The sequence below is a fragment of the Sparus aurata genome, chromosome 21 (assembly GCF_900880675.1).
Source record: "Sparus aurata chromosome 21, fSpaAur1.1, whole genome shotgun sequence".
NCBI classification, from domain to species: Eukaryota; Metazoa; Chordata; class Actinopteri; order Spariformes; family Sparidae; genus Sparus; species Sparus aurata.
Genome location: NC_044207.1, coordinates 30,929,930 through 30,943,767, shown reverse-complemented (window position 1 = coordinate 30,943,767; position 13,838 = coordinate 30,929,930). Strand labels below are relative to the sequence as shown.

At 44.2% G+C, this 13,838-nt stretch overlaps 1 protein-coding gene across 1 annotated transcript; it reads right to left on the bottom strand.

The window, feature by feature from the left end:
- Positions 1 to 1,816: 1,816 nt before the first annotated feature.
- riok1 (RIO kinase 1 (yeast)) lies at positions 1,817 to 13,810 on the bottom strand. The gene is made up of 17 exons (XM_030403110.1): positions 13,580 to 13,810; positions 10,906 to 11,098; positions 10,730 to 10,817; positions 10,476 to 10,545; positions 10,348 to 10,390; positions 9,928 to 10,020; positions 9,703 to 9,815; positions 7,421 to 7,501; positions 7,217 to 7,303; positions 6,994 to 7,131; positions 6,807 to 6,910; positions 6,566 to 6,672; positions 6,353 to 6,418; positions 6,147 to 6,263; positions 5,984 to 6,037; positions 5,506 to 5,634; positions 1,817 to 2,608 (listed from the first exon to the last, which is right to left on the bottom strand). The coding sequence occupies exons 1-17, from the start codon at positions 13,630 to 13,632 to the stop codon at positions 2,498 to 2,500; spliced, it is 1,647 nt and encodes a 548-aa protein (XP_030258970.1). The 5' UTR covers positions 13,633 to 13,810; the 3' UTR covers positions 1,817 to 2,497.
- Between the last annotated feature and the right edge of the window lie 28 nt (positions 13,811 to 13,838).

The window sequence follows — 13,838 nt, the reverse complement described above, 5'->3', positions numbered from 1 at the left end:
ATAAAAAATTGAAGAAATCTGGATTTATTGCTCATTATAGAGGGGCAGGGGCTCGGAGGAAAGTCCTGCAGCAGCTGGCCGAGGAGCTGAGGGCAGAATACATGGAGGGGAAGCGGCACAAGGTGGGCAGCAGCGGAAGCAACCACCGCAGCAGCAGCAGACACAGAACCGGAGGCAGTGCCGGTCCGAAAGAGCTGCAAACAGAACCAAACGTCAGCATCTCCCCCGCTAGCGGTACGGTCTCCACAGTTAGCTTCAGCTTCGTCAGCACTGCACCTGCTGCTAGTGACCGCAGTTCTTCCTCCTCATGTTCTCGCTGCTTTGTGGACCAACTCAACTCTGACCGATTGGGTGGGGTGATGGGGTCATGTAATCGTGATTTATTATTGTTGTTATTTTTTAAAATTAATATTCATAAATGATTAATGTATGGTCTTTTAACAATTTCCAATGAATAATATAAAAATGTACGTGAAAGATTTTTAAAGCTTGTATCATGAGGTGCCCCCCCACTGGTTGTCAATGGTTGGTGCCCTGGGAACTTCCCCAATCCAGTCTATGGATAATCTGGCCTTGCTCTCACGGAACTCTTTGGGAGCCATTTAAAGCCTTTCTGCGTGGCCACTACCGTGTATGAGTTTGGGGACAAAGCGGGCAGACTTTAGGCTCACCAGACACAACAGTCATATGTGTTGCGTCAAGTAACTCAAATACAGACCACTTCAGGTTCCACGGGTACTGACCACAGACAAATCAATGGCACATTTGTTGAGTTCTTTGGTAAATTATATACATCTGAGTGCAGCACCGGCCCTGGGGAAGCAGACGTTTTCTTTATCAGGAACTGAATCTACCTACATTGAAAAATACTTGGAGGTCTACTCTTTATAAACCATTGGAAGTTGAGGAAGTTCGAGAAGCCATTAACTGCATGCAGTCTGGGAAAACGAGACCGTCCAGCCCCGCCTTCCCACAGGCTGCTGTCATTACCTTCTCAAATGATATGCAAACCACGCTCTACTTGCCCCTCCCCTCAGGCCCCGCCCTCTCGACGCCAAAACAGTGACAGAAAGTTGAAACTGAAAATCAGTGACACTGAAAAAAAACTGACATTGTAAAAAAAATCTGTCACTGAAAAAAAAGTGACATGGAGAAAAAATCTGAAGATTGTCATTGAAAAATACAAAAAAATCCCAATAAAATAAAATGATAAGATTTTTGGATTTGAATTATTTGAATTACTTTCTTTTTTCAGTGCCAATACTTGTTTCAATGCCAATACAACTGTTTTCAATACAAATGTTTCAATGACAATGTTTCCTTTTTCAGTACTGGTTTTGTTTTCAATGCCAATTTTTTTTTTGGATGCCAAATTTTAAAGTCACCGTTCTGGCTCCATAGATGTCCATGCCCAACCCTCTCTACCATTACTGGGCTAGCAACATTCAGAAAGTTATCACACCTGTCCAAAGCAATCCTCTTTGGCACGCACCTGAATGGTGAAGACAGAAGCTCATGGTCTTCCTTTTCACTCTTTAGTTACTTCCCCACTACCTCTGGCAATTTGTACATCACACATTAATCCTGTCATTGCTCACACACTTAAAATTTGGTCAATATTTGCATCATTCGCTCAACTGTCAGGAAAATTAGAAAGATGGATAGAAAGATCCGACTTTATAGACCTATTGATAGATCTTGGCTAGCTTACGTAAGTTGAACAGCTAATTATAGCTTATTACTATATTATATTGATAGTAACAGCTAATCTAGTTCAACAGATCCTACCAACTTAAGAAAAAAAACAACACAAAGATAAAAACCTGTCAAAAAAAATATTTTATTAAAACCGTGATGTGTTTGGGATGTTTTCCTCTGATGTAAGTGAAATCAGTGAATGAGCTGCACTTCTGTACAGGTAACGGCGTCACGTGTACAGGTAACATCGTCACGTGTACAGGTAACATCGTCACGTGAACAGGTAACATCGTCACGTGTACAGGTGACGGCGTCACGTGTACAGGTAACATCGTCACGTGTACAGGTAACATCGTCACGTGAACAGGTAACATCGTCACGTGTACAGGTGACGGCGTCACGTGTACAGGTGACGGCGTCACGTGTACAGGTGACGGCGTCACGTGTACAGGTAACATCGTCACGTGAACAGGTAACATCGTCACGTGTACAGGTAACATCGTCACGTGTACAGGTGACGGCGTCACGTGTACAGGTGACGGCGGCACATTCAGTCTGACTGCAGGTGTCCTGTTTGACCACGTGTCCGTCTTTATTGCAGGTTTTTAATCTTGTGGTCTTTGAGCTCCAGAAAAAACGTAATCCAACAACTTTGAATGCTGATTTCCTCGTAAAGATGGAACTTTGATGCTCAAAGCAGGACAGCTGTGATTGGCTGAGACAGAGTGAGGGCGGTGCCTTTGATCACGTCTCTTCATGTTTACAGAAGTCGAAGTCCACAGCAACAAACAGGAAGTCATCATCTTCCTTTCTTCATCTTGGACACTTTCTCTTTCCTCTTCTTCACGTGTTTTGGTACTTTTTTTTTTCTTTTTTCTCGCTGAGCTTCTTTCGTCATCTTCTTCTTTTCCTGAAACAACAAAACAAAGTCTGTGTTAAGATAAGGTGTTCCTTTATTGATCCTCCTTGGGAGAAATTCACAGGTAACACAGCCGTACAAAGTGAAATAAGTAGCATAGAATGAAATAGCAATTTCAATAAAAATCTAACACTATTAGAATAAAAATAAACATACTATATACATTAACTCTCCTTGTGTATACATGATGTGTGCAATATATGATAAATGTGCAATAAATGTGACTGTGCGAATGTGCAGAGTTCTGAGATATCAAATAACCACAAGAACAAATAATCTTTCTTTGTGACAGTGAAGTGTACGGTTGAGTCGACGACCTCCGCTCTGATCTGTAAGCTTCATGGTCACTGCTCGTCACCGTCAGAAGTCAAGCGATATCTCTGCCCGAGTATCATTAGCTCCATGCTTACAGATTCATGTGCTTCCATAGCAAAATGTTAGGTAGAGAAAAAAGTGAAGTTACAGTCGGACAAGGTCTGTCAATCACAGAGTCTTCATGACAACAGCTCTCTGTGAGATGTTTGAGTAACTACCACCGAGGATTACTGCTGCCTGTGAGGATTACTGCTGCCTGTGAGGATTACTGCTGTCTGTGAGGATTACTGCTGCCTGTGAGGATTACTGCTGCCTGTGAGGATTACTGCTGTCTGTGAGGATTACTGCTGCCTGTGAGGATTACTGCTGCCTGTGAGGATTACTGCTGCCTGTGATGATTACTGCTGCCTGTGAGGATTACTGCTGCCTGTGAGGATTACTGCTGCCTGTGAGGATTACTGCTGCCTGTGATGATTACTGCTGCCTGTGAGGATTACTGCTGCCTTGAGGATTACTGCTGCCTGTGAGGATTACTGCTGCCTGTGAGGATTACTGCTGCCTGTGAGGATTACTGCTGCCTGTGAGGATTACTGCTGTCTGTGAGGATTACTGCTGCCTGTGAGGATTACTGCTGCCTGTGAGGATTACTGCTGCCTGTGAGGATTACTGCTGCCTGTGAGGATTACTGCTGCCTGTGAGGATTACTGCTGCCTGTGAGGATTACTGCTGCCTGTGAGGATTACTGCTGCCTGTGAGGATTACTGCTGCCTGTGAGGATTACTGCTGCCTGTGAGGATTACTGCTGCCTGTGAGGATTACTGCTGTCTGTGAGGATTACTGCTGCCTGTGAGGATTACTGCTGTCTGTGAGGATTACTGCTGTCTGTGAGGATTACTGCTGCCTGTGAGGATTACTGCTGCCTGTGAGGATTACTGCTGTCTGTGAGGATTACTGCTGTCTGTGAGGATTACTGCTGTCTGTGAGGATTACTGCTGCCTGTGAGGATTACTGCTGCCTGTGAGGATTACTGCTGTCTGTGAGGATTACTGCTGTCTGTGAGGATTACTGCTGCCTGTGAGGATTACTGCTGTCTGTGAGGATTACTGCTGCCTGTGAGGATTACTGCTGCCACCCTCTGCTGGACGTTGACATGTTAATAATAATTATTAATGATTCAGATCAACTCCAATATTTACAAGCTCCTACTAAGTTTGATGAAAATGGGGAAAGTAGTTTTTGTGGCAAAGACAGACAGCAGACAATCAGACAGACAGACAGATAATCAGACAGACAGATAATCAGACAGACAGACTATCAGACAGACAGACAGACAGACAGATAATCAGACAGACAGACAATCAGACAGACAGACAGACAGACAGACAGACAATCAGACAGACAGACAGATAATCAGACAGACAGACAATCAGACAGACAGACAATCAGACAGACAGACAGATAATCAGACAGACAGACAGATAATCAGACAGACAGATAATCAGACAGACAGACAATCAGACAGACAGACAGATAATCAGACAGACAGACAATCAGACAGACAGACAGATAATCAGACAGACAGATAATCAGACAGACAGACAGATAATCAGACAGACAGATAATCAGACAGACAGACAGATAATCAGACAGACAGACAGATAATCAGACAGACAGATAATCAGACAGACAGACAATCAGACAGACAGACAGATAATCAGACAGACAGACAATCAGACAGACAGACAGATAATCAGACAGACAGACAGATAATCAGACAGACAGACAGACAGACAGATAATCAGACAGACAGACAATCAGACAGACAGACAGATAATCAGACAGACAGATAATCAGACAGACAGATAATCAGACAGACAGACAGACAATCAGACAGACAGACCCTCGGCCACAGGTCCAACCGTTCTCCCTCCTTTGTGTTGCCCACTATCGGAGCAGGGCCAAGAAAATCTGTGTCAGCGCCAAGGACACATTGTGTTCAGTGGCGTCTGGTGTTCATGTTTTGACGTGTTTTTTTTCCGTGGTTAGTTTGTTAAAACAAACAGAGCTGATTCTGTGGATGTTCAGTCAAAGTATCCTGACAGTAAACGCACCGCCGGCCTGTCTGGGATGTCTTGCAGCGAAAAGCAACCTCGGAGAATTAGTAGAAGATGTCAGAGCGTCCCTACAGGTCGAACACAGCAGAAGTAGATGATAACAGGGCATCTGTGTGACAACAGTTTGAGTCTCGCCTTGAATACGAAACCAACCAAGACAACCAATCAAAAGCGGAGGAGGGCAGGTCTGTTGTTGAGCAGTACGACTGGGCCCTCTGCTGTTCAAACAGAACTGTACAGATGACCAGGAGAATGCAGAATGTATTCACATGGACTTCTCATTGGATCCATGAGCTTTACGGCAAAATTACCACATGACAGGTTGACAGACATCATCGCCATCCCACGACCTTCCCCAGCATTGTTCATTGTAACGTCACAAAGTTTACATTATCGTTACATCCCTAGTAGCTAGTGAAGCTGCAGACTCTCATTGTGTCATATAAACATATGCAACACCTTTCTGTCAGTGAAGCCTTCCTCACTCGGCTTCTTCTCGTCCTCGTCGTCCTCGCCGTCCTCGCCGTCCTCGTCGTCCCCGTCCTCCTCTGAAGAGGAAGACTGGTCGTCCTCCAGCAGAGCAGGAACCTAAGGAGATGCAACAGTCAGAATAAGCCCGCTCACCTGGATCAGGTGATCACTGTGACACACTGTGACATCACTGATCCAGCGTGGTTAAAGCCCTTAGAAATGCAGCTGGCTGGTCATGTGATTATTGACATGTGATCTGATGGAAATCAGATGATCAGCTAAACTGCAGTCAGTGACACTTCCTGCAGATGTTTCACAGCAAAAGCTTTTGAGGGAACAAAGCTGCTGTAAGACTTTTAATGTGAAACAACCTGTGTGAACACCGTCCTCTCTGCAGGTAGACGAGGCAACATGTGACAGGTTACAGTGTCGCTAAGATTAGCATCCGAGTGTGGGGGGACTGTACCGTTTGAACTCCAGACAGATCCTTCTTCAGCCCCGTCAGCGTCTGATACAGAACCTGAACAACACCATCGTCGTCATCATCATCATCAATTTCATCATCAGATGTATTTTATGTATTCATAACAGAAGCTTTCTGTCTCTGAACGTCCTTTTGTGTTTCTTACGTTGTCTTGGTGTCCACTGATGGCTGACTCCTCCTCCTTCGTCTTCATCAGGTCAACGTCTCGCTCGTAGTGACTCACCTCCGTCAGAGTGCGAGGGATGTAGGCCTTCATAAACACCTGGTGGACGAGGAGGGACACTTCCAGGTGAGGGGAGGACAAACAGAGTCATCAGAGAGACAAGGTTACCACAGTAACTGTGTCATCACCTCCTCGTCCACTCGGTCCTGATCTGATCGCTGCTCCGACGTCCGCTCGGCTGCAATCACCATCACCTGGAGGACCAATCAGAGACACACATTCCTCTCCGTCTGTTTCTGTCTCCGTCTTTTTTATCTGTTTGTATTTCTGTTTCAGATATTTTGGATGAACTATGATAATTGTGTTTTTAATGAAGTTATTTTTTCAGGAAGTGATCAGACCTTCTCCAGGTATTGGTCGATGTTGCGGCAGGTGATCGATGGATCGGTGATGAAGTCAAAAAGCTCTCTGACCGTCATCACTGCCACGCCGTGTTTCACAAAGAACTCTGGGGGACAAAACCAACAGATCAGCTGACAGGATGAGAACAGAAAGATCAAAGTAATCAGAGTAGATCTTCTGTCATCTTTCAGATTAAATCTTTAACATCTTTATATCATTGTAGAACTCTGGTCAGCAGACCGTTGACGTTGCTGCAGTCCTTCCTTAGGAACTCGAGAGCGTGAGGATGATCATGTTCCACCGACTGTGACACGTCGATGATATAAGCGTCTCCGTCGTGATACCTGCAGAGAGGTTGGTCAAGGTTACTCACAGCAAGAACTTTTATTCTGAAGGGGTTGTGTGTGTGGTGGGCGTGGCCTCTCACAACATGTTGAACTCGCTGAGGTCAGCATGGACAAGCCGAGCCTCCTGGAACATCTTTCTCATGTTCTGTAGAACCTGCAGGTAGAGCTCACGAGCCTTCGACTCTGACAACAACGCGTTCTTCAGCAGAGGAGCTGGCCTGACCGATCGATACAGAACACAATGATCAATACAGGACAGTACACCAGTGTATTTCCTAATCAATCACCCTGATTGGTTCTTACATGTTATCCTTTCCAATGAAGCTCATCAGTAGAACGTGACTTCTGAGCAAAAGAGGTTCTGGACTTGGGATTCCTGCAGTCTGCAGCCTGAAACACACACACTATAAAGGTTCTACTGGGTTCTATCCATCAGATCAGGTTGTACTGGTTATACCTGTCAGGTCAGGTTCTACTAGCTTCTATGTGTCTTTAAAAGATTCTAACCTGATGAGGTTCCTCATCTCCTTCTCTGCCCAGGTTCTCACCATCTTCCTGGGGTTCCCTTTACAGTAACCATGACGGAACCTGCAGAACAAAGAAGAACAGCTGTTAACAATATCAATTAATAATGTGCTCATTATTGTCAAAAAGTGACATAGATGGACTCTTAGTTTAGTTTATTTATTTTGCACAGTTTAAAAAATACACAAAGATTGACAAAGAATACAAATAACATGAAGTGCAGGAAGAGGCAGAAAACCCAGCGGGCTTATTTGAAGCCTCCACCTAAATAATGTTCAAATTTCACAATATTAAGAGAAAACACAAAATTAACGTACAAAGAAATCATATAACTATATAAAAGTGATAACAAGCTAATAGTAACAAATAATATACAATAACAAAAAATAACAACAATAATAAGATTAATAAACATTAATATAAAAGCAAAAAATGTGAGCATGTAATGTGTATGAGTGTGTGTGTGTGTGTGTGTGTGTGTGTGTGTGTGTGTGTCTGTGTGTGCGTCCATGAGGGGAATATTGGTTTATACCCCTAATTTATTAATTCCTTGAGCATGTGTGAATCATAAAACATGGAGACATGGACAACAGACACATGAAAAAAAGCAAATTAAAAAACAACAGTTAAATGATCTTTTAAGTTTCTTTTTTGCCAGATGGGAAAAGCCATTCTATAATCTGGTACCCCTAAATCTTATTGAGAATTGACCTCTGCAAGTAAGAAATTTAGGAGGATGAAGATCTGAAGATTGACAAGTTGAGTAGGAATGGACCAGTGAATTTGCTTTAAAGTAAGTCTTGAAATGCTCAGGAATATTCCCTTCACTTGAATATATGTTATAAATAAAAACACATATTTAAAAAAAAGAATGATGTCGAAAATAGTAAGCATTTGCAGTTTTTGAAATAAAGGAGCAGATGGGATGTGTGACTCTGATCGAGTTGCAATTTGTTCTTCACAGAATAACTGCCATATGTCAGAAGCCATATGTCGGAAGCTTTATTTTGGAGACAACAGGAAGTTGACACACCCATCTGTGCTGAGAGGGAAGAGCCAATGACAGCGCACTGTCATGTTAGCCAATGTTAGCTACAGTGACCATAGCATGAGCTAACTTAAACCTCAGTGACCTTAGTGTTAGCTAACGTTAGCGACAGTCAGCTGATTGTCCACAGGTAAAACTCTTCTTCTGTGGTGTGTGACTGAGCTGAACTCTTCTTCTGTGGTGTGTGACTGAGCTGAACTCTTCTTCTGTGGTGTGTGACCGAGCTGAACTCTTCTTCTGTGGTGTGTGACCGAGCTGAACTCTTCTTCTGTGGTGTGTGACCGACCTGAACTCTTCTTCTGCGGTGTGTGACTGACCTGAACTCTTCTTCTGCGGTGTGTGACTGAGCTGAACTCTTCTTCTGTGGTGTGTGACTGAGCTGAACTCTTCTTCTGTGGTGTGTGACTGAGCTGAACTCTTCTTCTGCGGTGTGTGACTGAGCTGAACTCTTCTTCTGCGGTGTGTGACTGAGCTGAACTCTTCTTCTGTGGTGTGTGACTGAGCTGAACTCTTCTTCTGTGGTGTGTGACCGAGCTGAACTCTTCTTCTGTGGTGTGTGACCGAGCTGAACTCTTCTTCTGTGGTGTGTGACCGAGCTGAACTCTTCTTCTGTGGTGTGTGACCGAGCTGAACTCTTCTTCTGTGGTGTGTGACTGAGCTGAACTCTTCTTCTGTGGTGTGTGACTGACCTGAACTCTTCTTCTGTGGTGTGTGACTATGCTGAACTCTTCTTCTGTGGTGTGTGACCGAGCTGAACTCTTCTTCTGTGGTGTGTGACTGACCTGAACTCTTCTTCTGTGGTGTGTGACTGAGCTGAACTCTTCTTCTGTGGTGTGTGACTGACCTGAACTCTTCTTCTGTGGTGTGTGACTATGCTGAACTCTTCTTCTGTGGTGTGTGACCGAGCTGAACTCTTCTTCTGTGGTGTGTGACTGACCTGAACTCTTCTTCTGTGGTGTGTGACTGAGCTGAACTCTTCTTCTGTGGTGTGTGACTGAGCTGAACTCTTCTTCTGTGGTGTGTGACTGAGCTGAACTCTTCTTCTGTGGTGTGTGACCGAGCTGAACTCTTCTTCTGTGGTGTGTGACTGAGCTGAACTCTTCTTCTGTGGTGTGTGACTGACCTGAACTCTTCTTCTGTGGTGTGTGACTATGCTGAACTCTTCTTCTGTGGTGTGTGACTGAGCTGAACTCTTCTTCTGTGGTGTGTGACTGACCTGAACTCTCCGCTGACATATTTGTCTCGATCTTTGAACAGCAGTATGGACGTCTTGTAGATCTTAATAGCTCTGCTGTCTCCTGTGGAGGTGCTGGCGTGATAAACATTTGCCTAAAGAACAAACAGAGAACATGGTGAACCAGAGAACTTAGCAGGTTCCACCAGAGGAAAGACACGTGTATTGATGAGTGATTGCTGACTGTATTGACGAGTGACTGCTGACCTCCTTGCCTGTACTGATACAGCCGTTGATTTCACAGATGACTCCTCGACTCAACATCTTGAAGAGAATCATTCGAGTTCGAGGATCTAAAACCTGCAGAAGAAGAACAATATTCAGTTGACTTCAACAACAGATGTTCCTGATTGGCTGGTTGTTGACCTCTCAGTCTGCAGCATAGAAGATCAAAAACTGTCGATGTAACGTAGGTGACTGATCTTCATCCTGCTGACTGGGGGTCTGAGCCTCATTGTTTATTAATCAACTGATTAGTTTTATCTTTGTGTGCTTTGATGAGCATTTGTCTGATATTAAATTTAATAAATGATCATCAGGTGATCAATATCATCATATTCATCACAGCTCATAACCTGCTGCTCCATTCCTGTCAAGCCTCCTAAATAAAAGCATCTTGAAGCTCACCTGTTCCACTGTGGCTCGATCTGATTTGTCCTTCACTCTGTACCTGCAGAGAGCAGCCAATCAGAAAGTTAGTCACCTCAGTCACCTGAGTTGTGATGTAAGCAGCGCTGCGGCGAGTTCACACGTACGTGTCGGCTTCTCTCTGTTTCTGCATCGACGTCACCTTATTGATCACCGAGTCAGCATAATTCAGTTTGTCTGAAAGCAACACAGGAATCAAGTCATTTTTTATGTTAATTAATAAGTGATCGTCAGTGATTGACCATCAATAACTGATTGATTGGTTGATTGATTGAAGACCATGCAATCAAAAGCTCCAGATCAAGCGTGTGTGTGTGTGTGTGTGTGTGTGTGTGTGCGTGTGTGTGTGTGTGCACATTACCCAGGTTGATCTTGTGTTCGTACTTCCTCAGAGCTTTATCAGACGGAGTGGACGGCAGGTTCTTATTGGACAGATTCTGTCTGTTGGACTGACCGATCAGAACAACAGATCAAAAGTCAACTGACTGAGCACACAATCATCATTAATTATTGATAAGTGATCAGAGTTTGTCTAACCTGACTGTTGAGACTCGTCCTGTTGTATTTTTTAGTCAGATCTCCTGAACGCCACGCCCACTCTTCATCTTCATCTTCGTCTTCATCTTCATCTTCGTCTTCCTCCTCTTCCTCCTCTTCCTGTTGCTCTGATGAAGGCTGCACAGTAGCATCACTCATCTGATTCTGCACAGCCGTCATCTCTGACTGTTCGCTGCAGACGAGAGAGAAAAGAGTCAGAAACATCCAACATGGCTGCTGCTGTTTTATACCTAAAATAAATGGATGAATTTTATTTGTTCACCCGTCAGTTTAAAAAGAGATAGTCCCTCCTCTTCCCTGAGGCTGGGGCTCAGTTTAGAGTTAAAGCGCACAGTGAGCGACATCGTCTCACTCAGCATACACCACCAACAACAACATGGCCGCCACGTCGACACAGCTGGTCGCGTTCACGGCTGCAGTTCTGTGAGCTGCTGATGTTCAGGACGACTCTACAGGTTTCAGTGAGCGTTCATCGAAGAGACGTCACTCAGCGACTGTCGTGTTTATATCGACATCTTTTGTTTTGTTTTGTTTTTTAAACTTCATTTTTGTAAAGTAATTTATTTTACAATATACAAAGAAACAAGGAACAAAACACAAGAAGAGGGCACAGATGGGCGAGAAAAAATAAGCAGGAGGAAGATGAATCATTCTGACAACATGTGTACATTTTAAGAGACAGAGCTAAAGACACTGCACGTCAGACACTGTGTCAGCAGCACCGCAGCACCACAGGGGACCGTGCTCTCTCCCGTCCTCTTCACCGCGTACACATCTGACTTCCAGAACAACTCCGGGCTCTGCCACATGCAGAAGTACTCGGACGACACTGCGATAGTTGGCTGTATCAAGGATGGACGGGAGGAGGAGTACAGGAGCCTGGTCGAGGACTTTGTGAAGTGGTGCAGGTCCAACCATCTGCAACTGAACACTTCCAAGACCAAGGAGATGGTGGTGGACTTCAGAAGGATGAAACCACATCTCCAACCTGTGTCCATCGAGGGGGTCGATGTGGAGGTAGTCAGGACCTATAAATATCTGGGGCTGCAGCTGGACGACAAGCGGGACTGGACAGCAAATATAGACACCTTACACAGGAAAGGGCAGAGCTGTCTGTACTTCCTAAGAAGGCTGAGGTCCTGCTGCAGATGTTTTACCAGTCTGTGGTGGCCAGCATCCTCTTTTATGCTGTGGTTTGCTGGGGAGGAAGCAGCAAGAAGAGAGACGCCAGCCGACTGGACAGACTGGTGAGGAGAGCTGGCTCAGTTGTGGGCACAGAGCTGGACTCTCTGGTGACAGCGTCAGAGAGAAGGACCCTGGACAACCTGCTGTCCATACTGGACAACACCCACCACCCTCTGCACAACACCTTCACCAGGCACAGGAGTGTGTGCAGTGGCAGACTGCTGTCCCAGTCCAGCTCCACCAACACACTCAGAATCTCCTTCGTCTCCCATCAGACGGTTCAACAGCTCTCAGTAAAGGCAGGGAGGACAATAGATCATAGACGATGGACAATTCTACCTCTATTTGCACTGTTTCACTTTCATTTGCACCGTTTATATATAATTATATACATATACATATATATAATACTTTATATTTTATTCTATTTGTTATTCTATTCTTAGTTTAATGTATGTCTAATGTATATTTTGTATTTTGTATGCTACTGGACACTTGAATAAATAAAGTATCCATCCATCCATCTATCTAAATCCAGGGTCTAGGAACATTTCAGTCCTTTTTGTTTCACTTGTGCATAGTCTTTTCTCCACATCAAAAACGTGCAGAGGCCTCCTCATATAGGTGTACCATAAGCATCAGCAGAGTACATCAAATGAGCCTTTGGGGGGCATCTTACTCTAACAAACAACAAAACACAGTAGTTACATAGGTAACATCCTGTTGTGAAGAGGGGCCATTTATTCAAGATGAGCTGTCCATTTCCTCCAGTATGTAGTGAATTTGTCCATGAATATGTTCAAGGGAAAAGTCAGTTTTTCCTTTAAAATATATTCTTTAACAATTGCAATCCACTCCTCTTTTGATGGGGGCTCTTACATCGACGTGTCTGATGACAAATGTTTAAATCAACAAACGTCACGCGTTCAACTGATGACACCATTCAGACTGGATCAACACATTATTAACCACTGCATGGGTTTATTCTGAAACAAGGTCAACGGTGGTCCACTGGAGGGGGCGGGGCTTCACCTTTCAACATAATAAATAAACAAAAACATAGGATTTTATTTTATTGTAAATAAACAACAATGTTAAGACCTGTTGACATTCATCAGCTGCAGCTCATTCACGTCATTGTGGACGCTGGATCAATAACTGCATAATGAACCTGATGACGTCACACTGGACTCTAGAAAACTGATGAATTGAACTAACTAATTACTCTTGAAGACAATCAGCATATTAATCGATAATGATCATGATCGTTATTTTCCGCTCAGAGTGAAAAACAACTCGTTCATATTAGAATCACCTGAAACTCTCACAGGATCCATCAACAGTAATCTATTACTTTAAATACTTAATCATAAACAACGTTTATCAATAACATTTACTGTCACGCGCTGTGACACGTGATCATCTATCGGTTAATGATCAGAATAATCCTGATCTATAAACACCTCACCTGTCCTCTTCTGCGTCATCAAACTGTCCAGGTACTGAGCCGACCACCGACATGACGTCATCGACCAACGCAGACCAGCACGAGAGCCAGAAACACAAGCAGAACCTGAGCTGAACCGGTCCAAACTTCCCCGGACCTGCTAAACAAGCTGAGGTCCACCTCACACAGCAGCGTGTCCACCTCACTACCGGGTCTTGTCACATGACTACGGCGAGAGACGAGGGAGTGGTTGTTCTTTTAGCGAACTGCAGCTCAGTGC